This window comes from Physeter macrocephalus, chromosome 15 (genome assembly GCF_002837175.3).
Source record: "Physeter macrocephalus isolate SW-GA chromosome 15, ASM283717v5, whole genome shotgun sequence".
Classification (NCBI taxonomy): domain Eukaryota; kingdom Metazoa; phylum Chordata; class Mammalia; order Artiodactyla; family Physeteridae; genus Physeter; species Physeter macrocephalus.
Window position 1 is genome coordinate 62,837,728 of NC_041228.1, and position 27,438 is coordinate 62,865,165.

The window sequence follows — 27,438 nt, forward strand, 5'->3', positions numbered from 1 at the left end:
GCAAAAATGTAAGATAAAGCTACTTTAAAAAAATGAATAATTGAAAGGAGTTTTATATTTCACTTAACTTTGCCTTTCCTGATCAGAGTATGTTTACATATGTTTGTATATCATATGTTTACCTTTATTTTTAAGAGCTTATGCTTCTCATTTTATTTTTTATTGAAGATAATTGACCTACAACACTATGTTAGCACATTTAATATTTCTATATACTACAAAATGATAATGGTAAGTCTAATTACCATTTGTCACCATACAGTTATTACGGTATTATTGACTATATTCCCAATGTTGTACATGTCATTGCTCTGACTCATTTATTTTGTAACTGGAAGTTTGTACCTCTTAATCTCCTTCACCTATTTCTCGTTTCCCTACCCATCTCCTGTCTGGCAGCCACCTATTTGTTCTCTGTATCTATGAATCTGTTTCTGTTTCTTTTTGCTTGTTCATTTGTTGTTTTTTTTTTTGTTCATTTGTTTTGCTTTTTAAATTCCACATATAAGTGAAGTCATATAGTATTTGTCTTCCTCTGTCTGACTTGTTTCATTTAACATAATACCCTCGAAGTCCATCCATGTTGTCACAGATGGCAAGATTTCATTCTTTTTTATGGCTGAGTAATATTCTGTTGTGTATATATACCACATCTTTATCTGTTCACCTTTTGATGGACACGTTGCTTGTTTTTTTTTTTTTTTTGTTCATTTGTTTTGCTTTTTAAATTCCACATATAAGTGAAGTCATATAGTATTTGTCTTCCTCTGTCTGACTTGTTTCATTTAACATAATACCCTCGAAGTCCATCCATGTTGTCACAGATGGCAAGATTTCATTCTTTTTTATGGCTGAGTAATATTCTGTTGTGTATATATACCACATCTTTATCTGTTCACCTTTTGATGGACACGTTGCTTCCATGTCTTGGCTATTGTAAATAAATGCTGCAATGAACATAGGGATACATATATCTTTTCAAATTACTCTTTTTGTTTTCTTCGGGAAAATACCCCATAAGTGGAGTTGCTGGATCATGTGATAGTTCTATTTTTAGTTTTTTGAGGAATCACCATGCTGTTTTCCATAGTGGCTGCACCAATTTACATTCCCAGCAACACTGCATGAGGGTTCCCTTTTCTTCAAACCCTCCCCAACATTTGTTATTTGTTGTCTTTTTGATAATAGCCATTCTGACAGGTGTGAGGTGATATCTCATTGTGATTTTGACTTGCATTTCCCTGATGATTAGTGATGTTGATCATCTTTTAATGTGTCTGTTGGACATCTGTATGTCTTTTTTGGAAAAATGTCTGTTCAGGTCCTCTACCCATTTTTTAAAAATTAATTAATTAATTTCGGTTTTGGCTGTGTTGGGTCTTTGTTGCTGCGTGCAGGCTTTCTCTAGTTGTGGCGAGTGGGAGCTACTCTTGTGGTGGGCAGGCTTCTCATTGCGGTGGCTTCTCTTGTTGTGGAGCACGGGCTGTAGAGCTCAGGCTCATTAGTTGTGGCACATGGGCTTAGTTGCTCCACAGCATGTGGGATCTTCCTAGACCAGGGCTCGAACCTGTGTCCCCTGCATTGGCAGGTGGATTCTTAACCACTGTGCCACCAGGGAAGTCCCCCTCTGCCCATTTTAAATCAGGCTGTTTGTTTTTTTGATGTTGAGTTGTATGAGTTCTTTGTATATTTTGGATATTAATCCCTTATCAGATAACATTGTTTGCAAATATCTTCTCCCATTCAGTAGGCAGCCTTTTTGCTTTGTTGTTAGTTTCCTTTGCTGTGCAAAAGCTTCCTATTTAGTTTGATGTAGACCCATTTATTATTTATTTTTTTTGCTTTTGTTTCCCTTGACTGCAGCAACATTCCCCAAAATATTACTAAGACTGATGTCAAAGAGTGTACTTGTTAAGTTTTATTCTACAAGTTTTTTGGTTTCAGGTCTTACATTTAAGTCTTTAATCCATTTTTAATTTATTTTTGTGCCTGGCATGAGAGAGTAGTCCATTTTGATTCTTTTGCATGTAGCTGTCCAATTTTTCCAACACCGTTTATTGAAGAGGTTGTCTTTTCCCCATTGTATATTCTTACATCCTTCCTTGCAGATTAATTGACCATGTAAGTGTGAGTTTCTTTCTGGGCTTTCTGTTCTATTGACTTACATGTCTTTTTTTGTGTCAGTACCATATTGTTTTGATTCCTGTATCCTAGTAGTATAAGTTGAAATCAGCAAGTGTGTTGCCTCCAGCTTTGTTTTTCTTTCTCAAGTTTCTTTTGGCTATTTGGAGTTTTGTGTTTCCATACAGATTTTAGATTTGTTCTAGTTCTGTGAAAAATACATTGGTATTTTGATACGGGTTGCAATGAATCTGTAGATTTCTTTGGGGAGTATGGTCATTTTAGAAATATTAATGCTTCCAATCTGTGAGAATGGTGTATTTTTACATTTGTTTGTGTCGTCTTCACTTTCTTTCATCAATATAGTTTTCAGAGTAAAGGTCTTTAATCTCCTCGGTTAGATTTTTTTCTAGGTATTTAATTTTTGATACAATTGTAAGTGGGAATGTTGTCTTAATTTTACTTTCTGATAGTTTCTTGTTCATGTATAGAAACACAACAGATTTCTGTATATTACTTTTGTATCCTTCAACTTTACTAAATTCATTTACTAATTTGAATAGTTTTTTTGGTGGCCTCTCTAGGGTTTTCTATGTTTAGTATCATGTCATCTCTAAACAGTAATGGTTTTACTTCTTCCTTTCCAATTTGGATTTCTTTTGTTTCTTTTTCTTATCTGATTGCTGTGATAATGCCAGTCTTCATATATAATACATTTTGTATTGGAAATAGTTATTTTCATAAAACAGTGTCTGTTAATAAACAATGAATTTATTTTTAAATAAATTAACAAAATTTAAAATTTCAGTTGTACTTTTTATTGCAGTAAATAGCAATATATCTATATTTTCCCCCATAAGCAAAAGCTTTTTGGGTTACTCAAAAATTTATAAGTATAAAAGGCTCCTGAGACCAAAAAGTTTAAGACCTATTGCTCTAAAGTAAACATTTAAAACTCTTAATATGTACTTTGTTAAGTACACTTTTAGCTATATTCCACACCTTTTGATAGGTAATATTTTTGTGATAATTCCTTTTTTTTTTGGCTGTGCTGCGGGGGTTGTGGGATCTTAGTTCCTCCACCAGGGATTGAACCTGGGCCCTTGCCAATGAGAGCACGGAGTTCTAACCACTGGACCGCCAGAGAATTCCCATGATAATTCATTTCTGAATATGTTCTGGTTTCCTTCTTCTTTGATCATTGAGTTGTTCAAAGGTGTGTTTTTAAATTTCCAAATGTATGTGGGTTTTTTCCAGTTCTTTTTGCTGTTGATTTCTAATTTACTGCATTGTGGTCAGAGGATGTGATTTGTATCACAGTTCTTTGAAATTTTTTGAGGTAGACTCTATGGCTTCACACCAGTTTTTATAAATGCTTTGTAAGTGCTTGAAAAGATTTTTTTCTCTAGTTAGTGGCAGTGTTTTTAAAATGCTCTATTGATCAGTGAACAGGTAGGAAAATAGTAAATACTCTAGATACTTTTAGGCAGAGAGAGATTTCATACAGGTAATAGATTACAAGGGTATGGTTAGGACTAGAGCAGCAAAAAGGGTAGAGAGGGTTTGAGAGGAAGAGGGAGGTTGTCTGAGGATCTGGGAATTGTTACTACCTATGGCTGGAACCAAAGAGCCTGCACTTGCTACTAAGCTGCTGGAGCACTGGTACAAGTTACTGCTGCTTGGTAGAACCATGCACACTCCTGCAACTCAGCAAGAACCCAGGAGCTCAACTTTTGCTGATTTTTCTGGAATCTACAGCTGCCAGCTCTTGACTTCAATAGGAGACATCTTCTGTTGGAGGTGTTTCAGAACCAGGAATAAAATGGGAGGGGGAATGGCATTTTTCTTCTACTTTTTTCCCCCCCAGTACCTTCTATTGGCAGAATGGAAGACGGGAGTCTGACAGAAATAGTTACGGGCTTTTGTGTCTGCTTGATCTATCCATTACTTTGAGAGATCTTAATAAAATTTCCTACTATGAAGGTAGATTTGTTAATTTTCCTTTGCTTGTCTATTTTCAAAGCTAAGTTGGCTATATACAATTTTTTTTTTTTTTTTTTTTTGCGGTATGCAGGCCTCTCCCGTTGTGGAGCACAGGCTCCGGACGCGCAGGCTCAGCGGCCATGGCTCACGGGCCTAGCCGCTCCGCGGCAAATGGGATCTTCCCAGACCGGGGCACGAACCCGTGTCCCCTGCATCGGCAGGCAGATTCTCAACCACTGCGCCACCAGGGAAGCCCCAAGTTTTTTTTTTAATCATTTAAATTTTATTTTATTTTTTTACATAGCAGGTTCTTATTATCTATTTTATACATATTAGTGGGGTGTATACAAGTTCTATGCTTTTGATGAACTGAACCTTTTATCATTATATAGTTTGTTTTTTTAAAATCTGTTAGTAATTTTGGTCTTAAAGTCGGTTTTATTTGATATTAGTGTAACTTTGTCAACTTTTTGGCCTGGTATCTTTTCTGTCCTTTGATTTTGAACCTTTCGGTCCCCTTATCTTTTAAAAATCACAAACTGTATATTGTCACCATCTGTTTAACTTTATATTTTAACTAAAGAACTTTCATTTTTTTACTGACTGATATAATGGAATTTTTTTCATTTTGTATGGTTTTCATTTGTCCTTTTTTTGTATCTGTGTCTTAGTATGGATTGATTTCTTTTTCCTTTTTCTCATTTTGCTTTTTCCACCTCTCCACGTTTGGAACTTATACACTTCTATTCTTTTACAGGTTACCCTAGCTATTTTTGCATTTATTTTGCTGTTATCATTCTAGTTTTTATTTCATACTTTTTGTTAACGAAAATTTCAATCATGAGGAAAAGTAGAAAAAAGTACGACATCTCTAGTCTTTATGTAGATTCAACAATTAACATTTTCTGTATTTAGTTTTTCTTTCATTTATTTTTTTGTTTAATAAACATTTTTTGTTTTTGTTGTCTTATTAAGAAATAACGCACATACCATGATCATTCAAAGTATACAGGCTAATGGCTTTTCTTATTCAGAGTTGGGCAACTGTCACCACAGTCAATTTTAGGACAGTTTAATAAACGTTTTTACTAAAGTATGTGTGGGACTTCCCTGGTGGTCCAGCGATTAAGACTCCGCACTTTAGATTCAGGGGGCGACGGTTCGATCCGTGGTCAGGGAACTAGGGTCCCACATGCCACGTGGTGTGGCCAAAAAAAAAAACAAAAAAAAATAAAGTATGTGTAATATATAGAAAAGTACACAAATCTAAATATAGAGTTCACATATTCACCAAAAAACAAAAAAAAATAGAGTATGTGTAATATATAGAAAAGTACACAAATCTAAATATAGAGTTCACATATTCACAAACTGAATGCATCCTTGGTACCACCACATGAAATAGAATAATACTCATACCCTAGGAGCCTCTCTTATGCCCACTCCTAATGACTGCTTCCTTTTCCCAAAGGTAACCACTGTCTTGACTTCTAATGCCATAGGTTACTTTTGCCTGTTTGTGAGCTTTATGTAAATGAAATTATATGATACGGGTTTTTAAAAATGTTTTGTTTTTTGTTTGATTTCGTTTGCTCAACATTAGTTTATGGGATCCATGTTCTGTGTAGAACAAATTGATTTTTATTGCAGTGTATGAATATATCACAGATTATCTACCCAATTTATTGTTGATAGGCATTTGAGTTGTTTCTGGTTTGGGCCTGTCATGAATAGTGCTCCTATAAATATTCTTGTATGTGTGTTTTGTCAAACATATATGTATGTTGGGTATATACCTTAGAATGAAATTGGTGGGTCAGAGCATATGTTTATATTCAGGTTTACAAAGAAGCACCAAATGGTTTGCCAATTTACACTTCATCCAACTGTGTATGAGAGTTCCATTTCTTGAACATATATACTTGTCAACTTGGTCTTGTCAGTTTTTAATGTTAGCCATTTTGGTAGATATATGTCACTATTGTAATATGGCTTTAATTTGCATTTTTCTGTTCCCCACTGAGGTTGACCCCTTTTTCCTATATTTATTGGTCATTAATACGCTTTCTGTCAGTCATGTGTTCTAGTTTCTCACCAATTTTTCTGTTCAGTTGTTTGTCTTTTTTTAAAAATTAATTTGCAGGAATTGTGATGTCTAATTTAACATACATAGTTATCAATCTAAAGTTTTATCAGTATGTTTGCACTCTTTTCAAAAAATAAAATGACCTTGGAAGGGTTTAACTCCCATCACCTGCCTACCAATTTATATGTTGATTGCCCTAATCTTACAGATTAGGCATTTCTGGCTAATATTCTTTATTGCAAATCCAAAATCTAAAAAAAGGCTTAGATTCACAGATATAGAGAACAAATCAGTGGTTACCAGTGGGGAGAGGAAAGGGGGCAGGGGTGAGGTAAGAGGCACAAAGTATTACATATAAAAAAAGCTACAAAGTTATATCGTACAACACAGGGAATATAGCCAATATTTTATAATAACTATAAATGGAGTATAACTTTTAAAATTGTGAATCACTCTATTGTGCACCTGTAACTTATATAATATTTTACATCAACTATACTTCAATTTAAAATAAGAAAGAGGACTTCCCTGGTGGTCCTGTGGTTAAGACTCCATGATCCCAGTGCAGGGGGCCCAGATTCAAACCCTGGTCTGGGAACTAGATCCTGCATACCACAGCTAAGAGCCCGCATGCTGCAACTAAAGATCCTGCACGTGGCAACTAAGACCTGGTGCAGCCAAATAAATAAGTACATAAATTTTTTTTTTAAAAAACATAGGAAGAACACTGACATAAATCACAGCAAGATCTTTTTTGACCCACCTCCTAGATCATGAAAATAAAAACAAAAACAAATGGGACCTAATGAAACTTAAAAAGCTTTTGCACAGCAAAGGAAACCATAAACAAGATGAAAAGACAACCCTCAAAATGGAAGAAAATATTCACAAATGAATCAGCGGACAAAGGATTAATCTCCAAAATATATACATAGCTCATGCAGCTCAATATCAAAAAAACAAACAACCCAATCAGAAAATGGGCAGAAGACCTAAATAGACATTTGTCCAAAGAAGACATACAGATGGCCAAGAGGCACATGAAAAGATGCTCAACATCACTAATTATTAGAGAAATGCAAATCAAAACTACAGTGAGGTATCACCTCACACCAGTTAGAATGGGCATCATCAGAAAATCTACAAACAGTAAATGGCCCATCAACAGATGAATGGATAAAGAAGAAGTGGTACATATATACAATGGAATATTACTCAGCCAAAAAGGAATGAAATCAGGTCATTTGTAGAGATGTGGATGGACCTAGAAACTGTCATACAGAGTGAAGTAAGTCAAAAAGAGAAAAACAAATATATATTAACACATATATGTGGAATCTAGAAAAATGGTACAGATGAACCAGTTTGCAAGGCAGAAATAGAGACAGATGTAGAGAACAAACATACGGACACCAAGGAGGGAAGGGGGGTGGGATGAAATGGGAGATTGGGATCGACATATATACGCTAATATGTATAAGATAGATAACTAATGAGAACCTGCTGTAGCACAGGGAACTCCACCGTACAGTAGAAACTAACACAACTTTGTAAAACAACTATATCCAAATTAAAAAAAAAAGGACTTTAAAAAAATATATAGTGGAAAAAATAAATTTAAAATGGCTTAGAAATCAAAACTTTTTGGAAGTTGACTACAAATTTTTTTTGTGGTGAAACCTGAAATGAGTGGGTATGAGATTGCCTAGTGTTTTTTAAAATTTCATATGCTATAAACATTCACATAGGGCTTCCCTGGTGGCACAGTGGTTGAGAGTCTGCCTGCCAATGCAGGGGACACGGGTTCGAGACCTCGTCTGGGAGGATCCCCCATGCCGTGGAACAGCTGGGTCCGTGAGCCACAACTGCTGAGCCTGCACATCTGGAGCCTGTGCTCCACAACAAGAGTGGCCACGATGAGGAGTGATCCCCGCTTGCTGCAACTAGAGAAAGCCCTCGCACAGAAGCGAAGACCCAACACAGCCAAAAATAAATAATTAATTTTTAAAAAATATATATATAAAAAAAACCATTCACATATTTCAGTGCTAAATACTAATTAGTGGGGTGCATTGTTATTATTTTTATAAAATCCAGAAAATTCTTAATTTTGAAACATCTGGCCCCAGGAATTTTTACATAAGGAATTGTGAGCCTGTGTTGTTTTATACAATCATTGTTTAGATTTACTTACATATTTACGTATTTTTGCTTCCAATGTCTTCTTGCATCTTTCACTTGTCATTTAGGATTATTTTCCAGAAGGAAATTAAGATTTATTGCTTAGCTGCTTACTGTTGGTGGTAAACTCTGTTTTATCTAAAAATACCTTCTTTTCACCTGTGTTCTTGAAAGTATCTAGTTTTGCTAGGTGTAGGAGTTAAAATTGTCAATTATTTTTACTTAGATGAAAGATAAAATTCCACTTGTTTTCTAAATCCTAATATTATCTGACTTCAATTATTGCTCTTAAAATTATAGCCATCAGTCTAATTTTATGTATCTTTGTAGGTAAACTTTTATCTCTAGTTTTAGAATTAGCTCTTTTTCAGTTGGTGTTCTGTACTTTCACAGTGATGTGTGTGAGTTTGGGATTCTTTTTATTTATGCTGTTTGGAATTCATTGTGGACTTGGACTTGAGGATTGATGTCTTGAGCAATTCTGGGGAATTCTCATGCATTATCTCTTTAAATGTTGCCTCCTATTCTCTTGTATTCTCTTTGTCTCATGTTTTCACCTCTTTCTCTGTTACATCCTGGAAAAATTCTTCAGACATCTTCCTAGGTGTTAATTCTCTCTTCACCTGTGTTTAACCTATCCACTGAGTTTAAAAAGGTTTTTTTTTAAATTTAGATACATTTCACATGCCATAGAATTCATCCTCTTAAAGTGTACAATCAGTGATTTTTTTTTTTAGTATATTTACCCAGTTGTGCAACTGTCCCCATTATCTAATAGAAAATTTTCATCATCCCCAGAAGAAAACCTTGTACCCATAAACATTCACTCTCCATCTTCTTCCCATCTACTGGCAGACACCAGTCTAATTTTTATGTCTATAGATTTGCCTCTTCTGGGCATTTCATGTAAATGGTATCAACATATATGTGGTCTTCTGTGACTGACCACTTTTACTTACCATAATGTTTCTGAGTTTCCTACATGTTGCAGCATGTATCAGTACTTCATTCTTTTTTTTTATGGCCAAATAACATTCCACTGTATGAATACAACAGATTTTGTTTACCTGTTCATCAGTTAATAGACATTTGGGTAGCTTCTATTTTTTTCTGTTATGATTAATGCTGTTTTGAACATTTGTGTTCATGTTTTTATGTGGATATGTTTTCTTCATCCATTGAGCCCTTAAATCTAATTACACAAGAAATATACTTCTACATTCTTGTTGTAAAAGAGTCATAATATAAAAGTATATAGTGTAAACAGGGGTGTCCTCTTTTTCCTCCATTTATGCTGCTAGGAGGGAACTACTGTAAAATAGTTGGATGTGCTTCCTTCTCTCCCATATGCGTTTATATGACATTTGTGTAAATCTCTTGCTTTTGTTTTAATATAAAGGAATTATATGTATTTTGGAGGCTTTTTTTTTCCATTTTAGTATGTTTTGGGATTCTTCTGTTGTTGTTAGTACACAGAGATCCACATCATGCTTAATGGTTGTGTAGCCTTATTTCCATATGCCATAATTTGTATAATTATTGATAGACACATATATTGTTTCTGGATTTTGCATACAGTGAAGCAGTGAACATCCTTATTAATTTTTTAAAAAAGCATTTACTGAGGAAAAACATTATTTGTCAGGCACAGTTTTGAATGCTAGGATTACAAAGATAAGTAGACCATAATCTCTGCCTTAGAGTTGCTCACAGTTATATAAATGCTACAAGAACATTAAGTAAATTAATTGGGGATCTGGTGCTTTTCCAGCTAGGAAGATAGATTTTTATTGCATCAGGTATTTTATGCTATTGTCTTCTGAATAATTTCTCATTTGGTTCTTACTACTTTTTAAAGTATTTTTCTAGATTCTGAAAAGACAGATTGTTGCCTCAGTGGATACAAGTTGTATTCCCCAGGATTTTTTTTTGCTTCTGTTAGTTGCCTGGGGCATTTCTTCCTTGACCACTTGATTAAATTCTTGTCTAAGATTCTCAGCAGGAATTCAGACTCAGACCCATGTGGGTGCCTGCTTGAGATTTTGACATTTCATGGGAGACGTTTTTTTCTTCCTATACCCATTGCTAAATTCTAAGCAGGTAAATTTCATTGTTATTCTCTTTCTGTGCCCTTTATCTTATTCACTATTACACTGAGGGGTCATAGTTTTATGGAGGTCTTCCGAGAGATTCCTCACTTTTTGGTCTTGCCCCCCTTGGGTTTGGTAGAAAACCCCAAAGTGAAATCCAGCCCTGATCCTTTGAATATTTCAAAGTTCGTGTGTTCGCTTTGTTTTTGTTTTCTGTGGAATTTTTCAGAGTATCTACATTGTGCTGGAAATAAAATTTTGTTTAGTCTTTAAATGCATTCTTCCTTTAGCTTTCAGTATACCACGGTCCTGGCTTTTCTCTCCTTTGACCACTCTCTTTTTGAACACTGCTGTACCCTGAAAGCATGTAGAGATTATTTACATATTTGTCTCTCCTTTTAGACTGTGGGCTCTTTTTTGTAAAGACATTTAGTCTTGTCATTTTTTTTGCATCCCAGTCTGATTTTTGAAAATGTTAGTTTATTTTTAAATTTTTTATTCTTTTGGCCATGCTGAGCAGCTTGTGGGATCTTAGTTCCCCGACCACTGATCGAGGTCACTGCCACGCCCCCGGCAGTGAAAGTGCCGAGTCTTGACCACTGGGCCGCCGGGGAATTCCCCAAAATGTTAGTTTAAAATAAGAATGAACACCTTGATTTGTTGAAGGCTTTCCATTTCCTAAAAGGGGGAAGAGTGTCAATAAATAAATGTTAGAATTAAGGGCTATAGAAGAATACTTAGGAAAAAAGTATTTTTTCTTAATTTGCATGAATCAAATTCTACCTTATTTTAAAATAAGGTAAAATCATTTCAGTGCCATGTCATTTCACCCTGAAAGAAGAAAAATGTTGTAATTGTTTAATATTGTTGGGGGGAAAGTAGTAATTTATTAGTGAAATAATACTAATGTGTATGGTATTCTTATTTTTTTTCTATCACACCCTCCTATTGTTAACCTTCCACCTTTAGTTGATTGTTAGATGAAATTAGAGAAAACATGTTGGGCATTTTATGTACAGTTGCATTAGCAATCATTGTGATATAGCTCTACATTTTTAATGTTTTCTCCTCTCTTGTTTATATTTCTCCCTACCCTAAATAAGGATTTCTACCCTTTACAATAGTTTCTCAAAGTGTCAGTTTTAAATAAAATTTTACAAGATGTGAGGCCTAACTCTCCAACTCCTTAACTTGCTCCATTTTTCATCACATTTTAATATACCATACACTTATTTGTTTTTGTTATTATTTATTAACTCTCTTCCCTCACTAGAATTTAAGCTTTACAGGGCCAGGAATCTTGTCAGTTTGTCCATTGATGTACTGCCATTATTAGTATCTAAGAGGGATATATTCTCTCCTGGTTTTGATTCATAACCATAAGAATATCATTTAAATATTTTGTGGCTTGGTTTCAACATATATTAGTGTGGGATGATACTTACACAAATACATTAGTTTAGAAGCTGAACTGTTTTATATATGAATGAGCTTTTTAGGATGCTATTTAAAATACTTAGTCTTTTTTTCTTTTTTTTTAAATTAAGAGCATTTCGTTGAGCATGGTATTCTTCATTAAACAGTAATGTTCTCTGTCATACAACTGTAGTAGTACTTTTTTATACAGTCATACCCATCATCCTCAGCTGTCTGAAAAAGCAAAAACTTGAACTAATATATAAGCATGAGCATTGATGAAAATGATCAGAAGCCGAAGAGGTAAAGATGGCATCATTGGGGTGAAACACCATGTTTTAGCACCGTGCTACACAAAGTGTGGTCTGTGGACCTGTTACTGGGCTGTGCTTTTCATTTTATGAGGACTTGGAAAAATTGTACCTAATTTCTCTGGTTAATTTGAGTGAGGGAGTATAGTATGGTTTAAGAGCAAATGAAGCGATAAGTGTTAGCCAATGTTAAATGCCAGCACTGAAGATTGGTTAGGATTTGTTACACGAAAATAATGTGATATGTTCACCAAAATAAGTAAACCCTTTTGCTTGGTAATGTATGGTGGGGCTAGGGAGGGGAAAACAGCAAATAAAAGAGAAAGAAAAGAGGAGAAAGAAAGAGAATGTCAGTGACTAGAGGTTAGATATTATGACAAGTTATTGATAGTCAAAGAGCAGATGACAGTTAAAGTGAAAACTGGGGCTATCAGGCTATCAGAACTATATACTGAAGGATCATGTGGGCTTGTAGACCTCACTTGTCTGAGGATGTCACAATAGAGTAATCATTATTTTAAAAAAAAACTTTGACATCTTTATTGGAGTCTAATTGAGAGTAATCATTATGAACAGACTAAATTATGTTCAATACACATAATGTCAGGGATCTGTATTAGAGTTCAAAGTTTTACCATGTTCATTTAAAATTTTTTTGATATTTAAAAGTGTTAGTCTTCATCTATTTTATCTCATTTCCTGATCATGCCAGGGAAGCACATGGCATATTCAAACTTGGTTTAACATTATGGGTCTATGTTGGGACAGGCATTGATATTATCAGTTGGGGGAAGTGGAACAGGACTGATTAGAACATAGTGATTACGTTTTTTTTTTCTTTTTTGGCTGTCCCACACGGCATGCGGGATCTTAGTCCCCTGACCAGGGATCAGACCTGTGCCCCCTGCAGTGGATGCATGGAGTGCTAACCACTGGACCGCCAGGGAATTCCCATAGTGGTTACAGTTTTTAAAGTGATCTTTAAATTGCTTTTACTCTTTTGTATAAAAACTGTATCTTGAGCTTTCCGAGGACTTTAAATCTCATAAGGCTAAGAGTAATAATATATGTGTCTGTTTTATTCTGTTGGCCTTTTTATGTCCCCACACTTGACCTTTGTTGTGAAGCAGCTACTCTAGTGACTCTTGGAGAAGTGGTAGTGGAGAAGAGGAAACGTTAAGCTCCTGGGCAGCCTTTTCATGCTACATAAATACTCTCCTCGACCCCTGTAGTAAGCTCCAGTCATAGGGAAGAGTAAATCTCAAGAATAATCCCTCACGTGTACTGAAGTGGGAAAAAGTTTTAGAAACTGAACTTGTGTCACTCTTAAGTGCAGGGTCACACATCCTAGGATGTTGTAGTAGTCTAGAGATTCTCAGCCATCGTATGATGACATACAGGAATGGCATTCAGTTTTGTGGTGTTTCCCAACATCTTGTCGTTGATAATAGTTAACTGCAAAATTTGTCAGTGGTTTTCTTACCCCCAAAAGTAGTAAATTTCAGTGGATTCATATCACTTAGAGTCATTCGCATTCATGAAGAAGGAAAGAAAGGGAGGTGCTGGCTGGACTATAGAGCCACTGAAAAGCCAAGCCAGTTCTGAAAGTGTTAAATCTTTTTTTTCTCATGGTATTTAGATATATCAGGATCTTTTTTTTTACTGAGTATATAAACCCACTTGGATCTCTTAGAAGAGCTCAAATTCCTATGAGTTTTCCAGAGTTGAGCCAACGCAAGATGAGGGCTAGATAGAATTTTCAGGTTTACTGTAGATTTGGGATGCTTTAAAACATTTAGATTCTGGGCCTGGCCTTTTTGCCTGGGGTGCTTTAAAACATTTAGATTCTGCGCCTGGCCTTTTTGCCTTGGATGACAGATGTACTGCTGTACACAGTCTGGGAATAAAGTGCATATTTATAGATTGAGATCATGTATCACCAGGTACGTGTTAAATATTGAGAGAAGAATCATTTTAGGCATATTAAATTTACTCAGAAAATTAATTTTTATTTTTTAGGTGGTTCTAGTACTTAAAGAGTTAGGAAAATCAAACTTTTTTTTAAAAGTGGGTTGTCTACTCTAGCCACTGTTTTAAAAAAAATATTTATTTTATTTGTTTATTTGGTTGCATCAGGTCTTAGTTGCAACAGGCGGGCTCCTTAGTTGCAGCTCGCCAGCTCCTTAGTTGTGGCATGCGAACTCTTAGTTGTGGCAAGCATGTGGGATCTAGTTCCCTGACCAGGGATCGAACCTGGGCCCCCTGCGTTGGGAGCGCAGTCTGTTTTTTTTTTTTTTTTTTTGGGGTACGCGGGCCTCTCACTGCTGTGGCCTCTCCCGTTGCGGAGCACAGGCTCAGCGGCCATGGCTCACGGGCCCAGCCGCTCCGCAGCATGTGGGATCTTCCTGGACCGGGGCACAAACCCGTGTCCCCTGCATCGGCAGGCGGATTCTCAACCACTGCGCCACCAGGGAAGCCTGGGAGCGCCGAGTCTTAACCACTGTACCACCAGGGAAGTCCCCAGGAAAATCAAACTTTTACTAATAACATATATATTTTTTTAATGCACAATTTTTCCCCTACTTTAACATATCTGAAATCAAGATATGTCTAATCAGTGGTGTGTAATTGTTTAATTGGTAGCAGTTTTCCTTTCCTAGTATTACGTAAAATAATAGTGTATCTTATGATTGATGCTGTGTCTTAGATTCAGAGAACCATGGTACGTTTGTAATATATGTAATTAATTTTCCCATACCTCTCCAATTTAGGGACAGACAGGGTGATATTTGGCTATGAACCTTTGGAACTGTTAATTTTTCAGCCCCCTTAGCTCCCAGTAGTTTGTAAGTAGTTCTGCTTCTTTACTTAGTTACCTTCTGCAGTTATTTTCCAGTTATCTCCAGTTATCTCAATTCTAGGCTCTCATTTTCACCACTGTCTAGGAAAGCAGCCAGTGTTGCCCTGATGGTCTAATAATCTGGTGGTTATCACTGCTTTTGCTAGTGTTCTAATGCACGTGTTTCTCATCTACTTTTGCTAATACTTTGTCTTCAAAGTTAGGAGGTGAATGCTTCCTCATGTGATGATAGCTTTCTGTTGATAGATGCTACATGGTATGATCTCTAAACACATGGTATTATCTCTAAACAGTTATGCTGGTTCTTCACATTCTCAAGTGAGTATGAATTTTCCTTTATTTTTACAGTGAACTCTTTAAGTCCTCCTTTTTTAGCTTCTGTGTTCATATTCAGGGTTCTTAGAACCAGTTTCTTAGAAGAGTTAGAGGACCCTTTGAGGGATTTGTTTGCTTACTTAAAGACACTTCCTGCCCTCTTTAATGATTATTGTTCCAGGAAGGATCCCTAAGAGTGAATTCCCTGTTTCTATGAGCCTGCCAGATACACTGTTTGACCTTCTACTCTTATTTATTTATTTTTTTTCCTGTAAGTTTTATTAGTACACTGGTAAATCATTAGTTTTATTAGTGTGCTTAGTAAGTACTCATTAACCCCCCCACAAATGTTCGTCCTGCTCTGTCTCTTTATTGCAGAGGATGTGGATGTGCAAGGTAGTTTATTGCCTGATAGCAGAGACAGTAAGGGACTGGCATGAATTGTCTTTTTAATGTAGTGACTCCACCCCTCAATTAAAAAACATGCTCCAGTGAATGTCTTGGATTCTGACCTCTGATACTGAAATTGAAATGATGAAGTGGATGATAGCCCCTTCTAATGAGGAGAGGTTGGAGCAGAGGTTCTGTATTAATCATCTTTCGCTGTGTGACAGATTACCCCCAAATTTAGTGATTTGAAAGAACAAGCATTTATAATCCCATGTAATTCGAAGGGTCTTGAAGCAGAGAGTTGGATTCTGGCTTGAGTTTGCAGGCAGTATACTGGCCCCAGCTGTGGTCATCTGAAATCTTGGCTGGAATTGGAGATTCCAGATTGGAGATTCTTCCAAATCATCCATGGTTATTGGCAGGCGGCCCTAACCTTACCGCGTAGGCCTCTGAATTGGACTGTTCACAATTTGGCAAGTGATTCTAGAGAGAATGACCCAGATGTAAATCATAATCTTTCATAACCTCATCTTGGGAGTGACATACCATCATTTCTGCTGTATTCTATCGGTTACACAGACCAACTCTGGTACAGTGTGGGAGGGAACTACACTAGGATGTGAATACCAGGAGGCAGTTACTTGGAGATTCTCTTGGAGTTTGGCTATACCACAGGCCCCTTTCTTTGTGGACCTATAAGAAGTAATGTCAGGGTGGGGAAAACTTTTCTTTTTCCACAGTGCTCTTCACCGTTATCTTCAGGAGACCTAGAATAATTACACCAACACGATTCTTCTTAACTTGCCTTTATATCCTGTTTCAGTTGGTAGCTATGCAAATCGACCTTCCTTTATATCTTAATTCAATAACAAGGGCTGTCTTCCTTGTCTTAGTAAAGTTTTCAAGGTCTGGAGGATTTCCACAGCAGTGTTTCCCAAAATGTAGTCATTGAAAGAAGACTTTTCCAAGATGCCCTACACTGAGAGGATTCCAGTACTTTTGGAAGCCTGTATGTTATCTTCCTCCCCTTAGAGAATCATTTTGCAAGTTCGTATATCAGAAGTCTCTGAGAATTCCTGCTTTAAAAAAAAAAATCTTTTTTTTGTTGTTGTTGAGCCCACTGTTTCTGAAAATTTACTTGATCACAGAACCCACATTTGTTGACAGTAGAATAAATTAAGAACCCTCTTCTAACATAGACACTTATCACAAATATATTCCTCCTTTATTCAAAACAAATTGTTTATGCAGCTTTATTTCTATATTTTGGATAATTAAAATTTTTCTAAACCAATTTTCAATTTGTAATTTTGCATTTTAGAAGGCAGCTGAGGTCAGAAATTGCAATTAGTTGATATCTTATTTTCCATGTTACTAGAAGTTATGATATTGCACCATCTGAGGAAAAGTTTTCGCTTTTGGCAATTTAAAGAGCCATTGATTCTCAGCAAAGAAGGGCGGAGTTTCCTATTCTGTAGTGTTGTTAGATGGTGCTAAGCTTATTTAAAGGCGTTATGAATTGAAAAGATCTAGAAACATTGCTGTATTGATAGTAATATTTCACTGTCTAGAAAAATCAGAAACTAGCTTTTTTTTTTTTTTTTTTGCGGTACGCGGGCCTCTCACTGTTGTGGCCTCTCCCGTTGCGGAGCACAGGCTCCGCGGCCACGGCTCACGGGCCCAGCCGCTCCGCGGCATATGGGATCTTCCCGGACCGGGGCACGAACCCGTGTCCCCTGCATCGGCAGGCAGACTCTCAACCACTGCACCACCAGGGAAGCCCAGAAACTAGCTTTTAAGTAGAGAGTTGCTTGGAGTTCTAGACAGAAATCCATGCTTGTGTGCTTTAATCCAAGAAAAAATGTTCATTAAGAATCTTTATAATGTTACATGCACTTCTAATAACATTGGTTATTTTGCTTTTAAACCCGTAAATTATGGGCTGCTGTGGTTTTTGTTTTGCTTTGTTGTATACTGAAAAAGAATGCCCACTGATGATAACAAGGGAAGAATTGAACAATGAAAGCTGTACAAACAAGAATGCAAATACATAGCCATTTTGGGGCATCTAGTATGTGAAAAAATAACTATGTATCTCAGGCCCTGGTATGTTATATTCTGGTGATGAAAGATTAAATTATATGTGAATGATCCTATTTTAAGAAAATAAATAGGGGCTGTAAATTGTAAATTAAAATTATTTTAAACTTTTTCAAAAGACTTTTTAACTTAATATAGTTCTTCTGGAAAGCCTGTCTGTCTGAAATGATGCATTCTTTAAGGATTATGGAGAACTGTGGTTTTTATAATTGAAAAGCAGTAAAGGAAACCCTGCTAAAACTTTTAAGCATTTATAACCTTATAACTTTCCTGGAGTAGTTTTGAAGTTTTATCGGTAGCTGGCTGCTCTTCATAACCACTTTACAGCATCAGTGTTTACAAATATATTTAGAAATATTTTGACAATAGATTGTGGGTTATAGGACAGGCAACTAAAAATTTGAGAATTAGGCATGTAAAATATATAGAAGATGTAAGGGGCTTGTAAAGGAAAAGACATGAGCATTTGGACGAAATTTAATCAAGGATTTCAGACTGTGTGAATACAAATACATTATGTTGTAAGGAAAAAAAGTACAAGTTATTATTGGTATTCTTTTCTAGAAACGACTACAGAAAGAACTGTTGGCTTTGCAAAATGACCCACCTCCCGGAATGACTTTAAATGAAAAGAGTGTTCAGAATTCAATTACACAGTAAGTGTTTAAGTTTTAAAGTACTTGTTTGTTTTTCTTTTGTTATCAATGTAATGTATGAATATATACTCATTTAAAAAATCCAGAATTATTTTCTTATTTCATCCCATTCTCTTCCAGCAAGAGGTAAGTACAGTAAACAGATCTTATTCTGTGCATTTATATATACAGTTTCGTTTTATAAAAGTTTCCTGCTAATGAGGCAGCGTTTAAAAACTTTGTTATGAAATGTTCTTCACCTGTAATAGAGCAGTTTGGTATGAGGTTATTTAGCAGACTTTTCAAGAACATTTAAGGCTCTGAAGAGAATGCCAGTCAAGAGGTATCTCTATCCCTGTCCCCTGAACATATTACATAGTTGCTTTCTTTACAGAAGGGTAGCTAAATGAATGTCAGACTCTTAGCATTCTCATTTAATAATAAGAAACTTTTCCATGAGGATGAAAAAGTGAAGGGTAGAAGGAGGACGTAGAAGTGTTCTCTAGTTTAGCCCCTTCCGTGGGAGTGGGGCAGAAGTCTCTTCCCAGGTGTGTGCCAGGAAGGGTAGAGATATGGGTCCCCTCTGTTAGAAATGAGCATTGGAATTAGTTTAAAGTGTTTTCAAGAGTATCATCCTAAGATTTCACAACCCAGTGTGGTCTATCCTTACCACTCCGTGGATTTAACATTTCTGTCAGACAAGGGTAAATGTTCTAAAATGGGAAATTTTTAAGCAGTTGACTCTCTCCTTAAAAAAATCCTCCAAAAATGTAAAAGGTTTAGAAGTCAACAAGAAAAAGTTTACTATAGACCAACTTGTAGGACAAATTGAACAATTCAAATATTTAGTGATATTCTGGGTCCAAAGAGCAAAAGTGACCAAAGCTCACACAACAGGGACATATTTATTTTCAGAAGAAACAATTTTGGTTACCTTTGACTTTGACATTTGAGTCAGTACTTAAGACAGGAGCCAAGCTTTAAGAACAGGAATATGAAGAAGGGGTATGTTGATGTTTGAATGGATATACTGATGTTTGAAAATGTAGTATGGGGGACTTCCCTGGTGGTCCAGTGGTTAGAATTCCATGCTTCACCTGCAGGTGACATGGGTTCAATCCCTGGTCTGGGAACTAAGATCCCCCATGCTGTACAGCACAGCCAAAAAAAAGAAAATGTAGTGTGTATTACTACATACTATAGATACTATAGAGTATCTAGCTCTATAACGATCTCTTTAAAACATTGCTGGGTTCTCAGTTGACTGAGCAGTTTTAGATTCACTGCCAAATGAGTGGAAGGTACAGAGATTTCCCATGGACCCTCTGCTCCCACACATGCCATAGCCTCTCTAATATATCAGCACCCCCCACCAGAGTGGCACATTTGTTAGAACTGATGACCCTACACTAACATGTCATAATCACTCAAAGTCTGTAGTTTACATTACAATTCACTCTTGATACATTCTCTGGATTTGGACAAATGTATAGCGACATGTATCATCATTATGGTATCATACAGTACTTTCACTGCCCTAAAAATCCTCTGTGCTTCATCTATTCATCCTTCGTCCCCTCCCACCAACCCCTGGGAACCACTGATCTTTTTATTGTCTCCATAGTTTTCCCTTTTCCAGAGTGTCATCATATAGTTAGAATCACACAGTGTGTAACCTTTTCAGATTGGCTTCTTTCACTTAGTAACATTCATTTAAGGTTCTTCCATGTCTTTTCATGCTCTCAATTGACTTTTCATGTATCTCAAACAGAATTTAAAATGGAGCACACATTTAGAGTATAAAGCATTTGTACTATATGATTAAACAAGTGACTCTTTTTTGTTCTGTATTATCAAACAGGTGGTTTATACTCCATTTTCATCTTTTTCCTCTTTACCTTTGTTAACCTGCCTCAGAATATCCTATAAGAGCTAGCCCTATAGTTTTCAAGGAAGTAGGTACCAATCGTTTCCACTTTCAACCTTTACTTTTTTGGGGGTGGGGAGGAACTACACAACACAATGATTTATAAAAAGTTAAAGGACCATTTTACGTTTTTAAAATTGAAGTATTGGTATAGATATTTCTACCACAAATTATAACTACTGGGACTTCCCTGGTGGCGCAGTGGTTAAGAATCCGCCTGCCAATGCAGGGGACACGGGTTCAAGCCCTGGTCCGGGAAGATCCCACATGCCGAGGAGCAAGTAAGCCCGTGCACCACAACTACTGAACCCAAGTGCCGCAGCTACTGGAGCCCGAGTGCCTAGAGCCCGTGCTCCGCAACAAGAGAAGCCACCACAATGAGAAGCCCGCGCACCCCAACGAAGAGTAGCCCCCACTCACCGCAACTGGAGAAAGCCCGCGTGCATCATCGGAGACCCAGCGCAGCCAAAAATAAAATAAATAAATAAATAAACTTACTAAAAAAAATTTGGTTTGTAATTCTTCCACTTTGGAGATAATGCTTCAGTGGAAGGGGAGTCCTAAACACTAGACTACCAGGGAATTCCCAAGATCTAATTTTTATTAGACTATTTTTATATCCTGGAAGATGGTCCAAAGGTAATAAAACTTTTGTGGTTCATTTACAGTAAATTATTTTAAAAGAAGAAGTCTTGCCTGACAAACATCTCTAAGTGACAGGTTTATTCTGTAGCATAGATGCTGTTTATTTTGGTAGTTACACTTTCGGCTGCATTGAGTCTTCATTGCTGCGCGAGCAGGGGCTACTCTTTGTTGCGGTGTGCGGGCTTCTCACTACGGTGGGAACCCGTGTCTCCTGCATTAGCAGGCGGATTCTTAACCACTGCTCCACCAGGGAAATCCAAACCAAATATTAATCTAGTTGAAAGAGACGCATATAGTTAACAGGAAATAAACACTGATTTTAAAATACTATTGTATATATACTTTTTCCTATTCAGTTCTTTAGTTTCTTTAATCAGGCCACGGCAGAAGCTGAAGCAAAAGATAGACATCAGAGCAATCAGAGATAGGGCAAAAAAGCAATGTTTTGATGTAACTACTGACCTATTTTGAAAAAAATGATTTATTATTTGGGGAATTCCCTGACAGTCCAGTGGTTAGGACTCGATACTCTTCACCGCCACATCCCAGGTTCAGTCCCTGGTTTGGGAACTAAAATCCTGCAAGCCGTGCAGTGTGGCCAAAATAAAGAAAAAAAAATTGTTGTTTAAATGGGATTATATGGGATGGGGTATATGGGTAAGGAAGATGATGAAAGCACATTAAGCTTTGTGGAAGACAGTTTGGTAGCATGTAGACCTTAAAAAATATGTGTATCATATCCTTTGACCTAATAAATCAACTTATGTGCTGTCCTAAGGAAGGAACAGAGATACAGAAAGATTGACTTAGAACTAATTAAATAGGGAAATGGTTTCTCAATGTAGTAAAGTAAAATGGCACCCTGTGAGTTACAGTCCATAGACATCATATCGTGTAAGGCAAAAATTTTTTGTAGTCATAATTGCCTTTGAACATCCCTTGAGAGAGGCTGTATTGGTATATATCCTGTATTAATATATCCCACAAAGCTAGTTTTTCCTTCAGAGTGGCATAGATGGCTGTTTCTTTGATTAGGAGCCATGAATGTGTGAAAAATACCTGTTTTAAACATTAGAATCACAGAACAATGAGTATTCACAGGAGGTTAAGAAGTGAGACTTCTCCCATCATCCTTACTCTGGGGCTCATGACTGGAATTGTGAACATTGATGATTTGGATGTAATGTAATTTAAGTGTGCACCTAATGCAACTCTGCTGGACTTGGAGTCCATTGATATAGAAACTGCAAAATGACTAGAATGAAATGTACCCTAAAAACTTTAACAGTGATTATCTTTGGGTGATTTTTGTTTTATTTACGCTTATGTAAATTTTCTGTAGTGAACATATGTTACTTTTTAAATAAGCAAAATGTTATTTTAAATTATCCTGCACGATGTTGAGAAGTATGCCTTCTTTGACCTATCTCACCCATATATTGCAAGGTGTCTCTTAGCTGTTATTTAAGAGCTATGCTTGGATAGGTCACAAGTCAATTTATGGTACATTATGTGTCCTAAGAATTGCCTTATAAACAGAACAAAAGGGCACCAAGAAGTCCTGTGATTTTTTTCTTGGACTGTCCCAGCATAGTAGGTGGGAGTGGGGGGTGGGGCTAAAAAGGGATGTTCATGGCTAGGAAGGACTTACTTTGGTGGGGTGTTTTTTGGTTGTTGGTGGTGGTGGGGTTTTTTGTTGTTGTTGGTTTGTTTCTTGGCTGCACCATGAGGCATGCGGGATCTTACTTCCCTGACCAGGGATCGAACCTGTGTCCCCTGCAGTGGAAGCATGGAGTCTTAACCACTGGACCACCAGGGAAGTCCTGTTTGTTTGTTTTAAATTTAACTTTAGTTGATTTACAATGTTGTGTTAGTTTCAGGTGTACAGCTTCAGATTCTTTTCCATTATAGGTTATAAGATACTGAATGTAGGTCCCTGTGCTATTATACACAGTAAATCCTTGTTGTTTATTTTATATATAGTGGTGTGTATCTATTAATCCCATACGCCTAATTTATCCCTTCCCCTCCCCTTTCCCCTTTGGTAACCATAAGTTTGTTTCTTATGTCTGTAAGTTTGTTTCTTATGTCTGTGAGTCTGTTTCTGATTTTTAAGTGAGTTGATTTGTATTATTTTTTTAGATTCCACATATAAGAAGTGTCATATAATATTTGTCTTTCTCTGTCTTCACTTACTTCACTTACTATGATAATTTTTAGGTCCATCCATGTTGCTGCAAATGGCAATATTTCATTCTTCTTTGTAGCTGAGTAATATTCCATTGTATATATGTACATCTTTTTGTTTATATATATATATATATTTTTTGAAGTATAGTAGATTTACAATTTTGTACCTATCTCTGCTGTACAGCAAAGTGACTCAGTTATACACATATATACATTTTTTTCTTAATATTCTTTTCTATTATGGTTTATCACAAGATATTGAATATAGTTCCCTGTGCTATACATTAGGACCTTGTTGTTTATCCATTCTAAATGTAATAGTTTGCATCTACCAATCCCAAACTCCCAGTCCATCCCTCTCTCTCCCCCTTCCCCCTTGGCAACCACAAGTCTGTTCTCTATGAGTCTGTTTCTGTTTTGTAGATAGGTTCATTTATGCCATATTTTAGATTCCACATATAAGTGATACCATATGGTATTTGTCTTTCTCTTTCTGACTTAGTTCACTTAGTATGCTCATCTCTAGTTGCATCCATGTTGCTGCAAATGGCCTTATTTCGTTGTTTTTTATGGCTCAGTAGTATTCCATTGTGTATATGTACCACATCTTTGTCCATTCATCTGTCAGTGGACATTTAGGTTGTTTCCATGTTTGGCTGTTGTGAACAGTGCTATGAACATATATAGTTCATATATATGAACTATAGTTTGAATTATACTTTTGTCTGGGTATATGCCATACTGTTTTCCTTAGCGGCTGCATTCCCACCAACAGTGTAGGAGAGTTCCCTTTTCTCCACGCCCTCTCCAGCATTTATTATTTGTAGACTTTTTGATGATGGCCATTCTGACTTGTGTGAGGTGATACCTCATTGTAATTTTGATTTTCATTCCTCTAATAATTGGCGATTTGAAGCATCTTTTCATGTGCCTGTTGGCCATCTGTATGTCTTCTTTGGAGAAATGTCTGTTTAGGTCTTCTGCTTATTTTTTGATTGGGTTGTTTGTTTTTTTGATATTTAGTTGTATAAGCTGTTTGTATATTTTGGAAATTAAGCCCTCATCCGTCTCATTTTTTGCAAATATTTTCTCCCAGTTTGTAGGTTGTCTTTTCATTTTGTTGATGGTTTCCTGTGCTGTGCAAAAGCTTATAAGTTTGATTAGGAGGAAGGACCTAGTTTTAAAGAGAATAGGTTTTTTGTTTTTGTTTTTTTAATGCAGCTTTTGCATTATATTTTATTTACCGTGTACTGGTTCTGATGTGAGGAATGTACTAGGTTTTTTGCATATGTAACGTGATGTATCTTTCCAGCAACACTTCGAGGTGACTTTTTTTTTAACTTTAGCAGTTAAGTTTTAAAAATACCTATTTTACAATTGAAGTACTTAAAACAGGAGAGGTAAAACAGCTTACTCAGGGCCCCACAGCTAATTAAGGGACAGATCTGTCTAACTTTACTGTAAAATATTGCCTCTTGGGCCTGTGGTCGCATCTTTTATTACCATGTAAGGTATTTAGCGTGCATTGGGAAAGTGAATAGCCATATTCTTACGGGTTTATGTGTGTTCCAGCCTGATTGCTTTCAGAGAGAGGCACATTTATTATTTTACATATTCCTAAGTCCATAATATGTGAGGTGCTCCACAGAACCCCAGCAGTATATCCTCAATCTTCCTTTTGTTTCTCTGTATTTAAAATAATAAGTTTTTATACCTGAAAAGTATAAGATTAAAGGAATTGACCAGGTATATGATAATTGTGGCATGGATATAATTAGGAACTCATTTTGCTTCTAAATTATGCCCTGTCATCTTTGTCATAATAATCTCTATTCCTCTACCTGCACTTTTTTTTTTAAAGAACAAGAGATAGTTCTTGTTATAAGAATATAATTATAAACAGATTTATATTCATGATTGTTATATATGAAAACAAAGTAAGCTTACATAGATGCCATAGAAATCTATTTGGGGTTTTATTAAACAATTGAAACATAATGAGAGACAAAGGAAGGGCCTTCTAGAGCCTTAACTAGCTATTAGAATAAGTGTACTGATGTCAAGTTAGCTTCCTTTTTCCTGTTTAGCCTTCTCTAGAATGCTGATGAGAAAATTGGTCTGATAGCTACAGTTCTCTGTAGTCATTGCTGATACTGATTTCTCTCATAGCTTCTAAAATAATTGATATCAGAAAGGCAATTGATTAGTTTGATGTTATCTGTAAAATCTTTTCCATAATTGTAAAGATAGTCTGAAAAAATAAGGTAGCATAAATTGAGTAGGAAGAGTGCAGGCTTTGGTGTCAGCACACCTAAGTTGGGTTTTGTTTTTTTTTTCCAGACCTGGGTTAAAATTTGGCTCTGTCCTTTGTTAGCTATCTCACCTTGATCTAGCTATTTAACTGGAGTGTCAGAGAAGGAAATAGGGCCAGGGGTATTAATACCTACTCCTGTAGTTGTTGGGAGGATGAAGTGTGTTGTTATACATGAATGACTCTTGTCCCAGTGCCTGGCATAGAGGAATACTCGGTGTTCTCTTTTCTCCTTCTCACCCCAATCCTTTATAACTGAAGTTTAATTTTTTTTTTTTTTCTATTCTAGGTGGATTGTAGATATGGAAGGTGCACCAGGTACCTTATATGAAGGGGAAAAATTTCAACTTCTATTTAAGTTTAGTAGTCGATATCCTTTTGACTCTCCTCAGGTAACTGTTTTGCTTTTTAAATTTTTGTTGTATTTTTGGATTATAGCAAAATGCTAAATTAGCGATTTTTAACTAAGTAAAAACTTATAAGAGAAATTCATTATGTGAATAGATTTGTTCCTTTATCTTATTTATAATATAATCAAGATCATGTGAACATTTTACCTTATTGAGATAAGGGCTTTGCTGCTTTTGTACTTCTGAAAACTTAGAACTGTTTCTTATCCATTCATGTTAAGCAGGAAAAAGGGATGGAAATCTATCACAGGCCCATGGGTTGTGGGAGAACTTAGCATTTGGAATAACTGGAGGCACGTCTTCCTAGATAAGATGATGATAGAATGACATCGTTAAGAGGCACGTGCTTTTTCGGAAGGAGCACTTATTTGATTTCGCGTTGACATGCTGTCTTTTGCAGCCTTTTAGTATTGCAAGGGCAGAATATATTATTACAAGATGTTAAATATCTAGACATCAGCCCCAAATCTGATCATTATAATTTGAGGCAGAGTCAGTTTAGTTAATGTCTTAAAACTTGGACAAGGGATAATGGTGGTAGAGAAAAAATTCTGAGAGCTGCTTAACTGTGGTGAATGATTAATCCTTGGAGGTTAGAGAAAAGGAGACTCTAGGATGAATTCCAGATTTCTGGCTTGGTAAGATGGGTAATGAGTTACTAGTAGCAAAATGATAAGACAGTGCCCAACTCTGTGTAGCATTGCTAGGTAATGAGGTGTTGTGGATAGTGAAATTTCCCAAATAACCTGAAATTCAACATGTGAGGTGCTAAAATATGCTATTTTTGAGGAAATTCATTGCTACTTTAAATAGAATATACCAAACAGCTTAATCAGTTCTCTTAGCCATGTAAGAGTATAGATGGAAGTCATTTATTGTATTGTGCTATAGATAAAGAGATGATTGTTTTAAGGCATAGAATTAAATGGAAATGGACTCCTTGAGTTCTAGAGTTTCCATGTGAGCAGAAAATTAAGAGGTTGGGGGCTCCTTTTTATCTTTTTCATAAAAATAAGGCAAAGGCGTATGTATTGTCATGACCTCTAGGCTGCTATAATAACCATGTGTAGACTGTAATCAAAAACCAAAGCAAATGCATTCCTTCTTTCCAGAAAATGATCTTCATTTTCTGTTGTTGCCTTTCGGCTTATCAGCATCATCTTACTGTTATTGCTTGAAGGCAGTGAGGTATCCACTTGTCACCTTCAACCTAACTTCCTTGAAGGTATCTGAAGGAAGAATACGACTCACCAGCTCAGAAACTTTGCCTAGGGGACTATTGGAGAAGGCTTACTCTGGGAACTCACAAATTTTTCATCAGAGGGAAATAATATTTCTGTAAACATGAAACCAAGTGAAAAGTGTTCTCTAAACTCTCAGTTTTTAATTCTAAATCAAATATCAAACTTAACCATCAGTTGAATTTCATCTTTAATATTTCCATAAGAACCTTTGTAATAAATTCTA

At 36.2% G+C, this 27,438-nt stretch overlaps 1 protein-coding gene across 1 annotated transcript in view; it reads left to right on the top strand.

Annotated features, from left to right (window-relative positions):
• The window catches only part of UBE2W (ubiquitin conjugating enzyme E2 W), a 77,210-nt gene that overhangs the window by 22,099 nt on the left and 27,673 nt on the right, over window positions 1-27,438 (top strand). Inside the window, 2 exon segments of the mRNA XM_055091016.1 lie at window positions 18,418-18,509; window positions 25,851-25,953. Coding sequence (XP_054946991.1) covers window positions 18,418-18,509; window positions 25,851-25,953 — 195 coding nt within the window.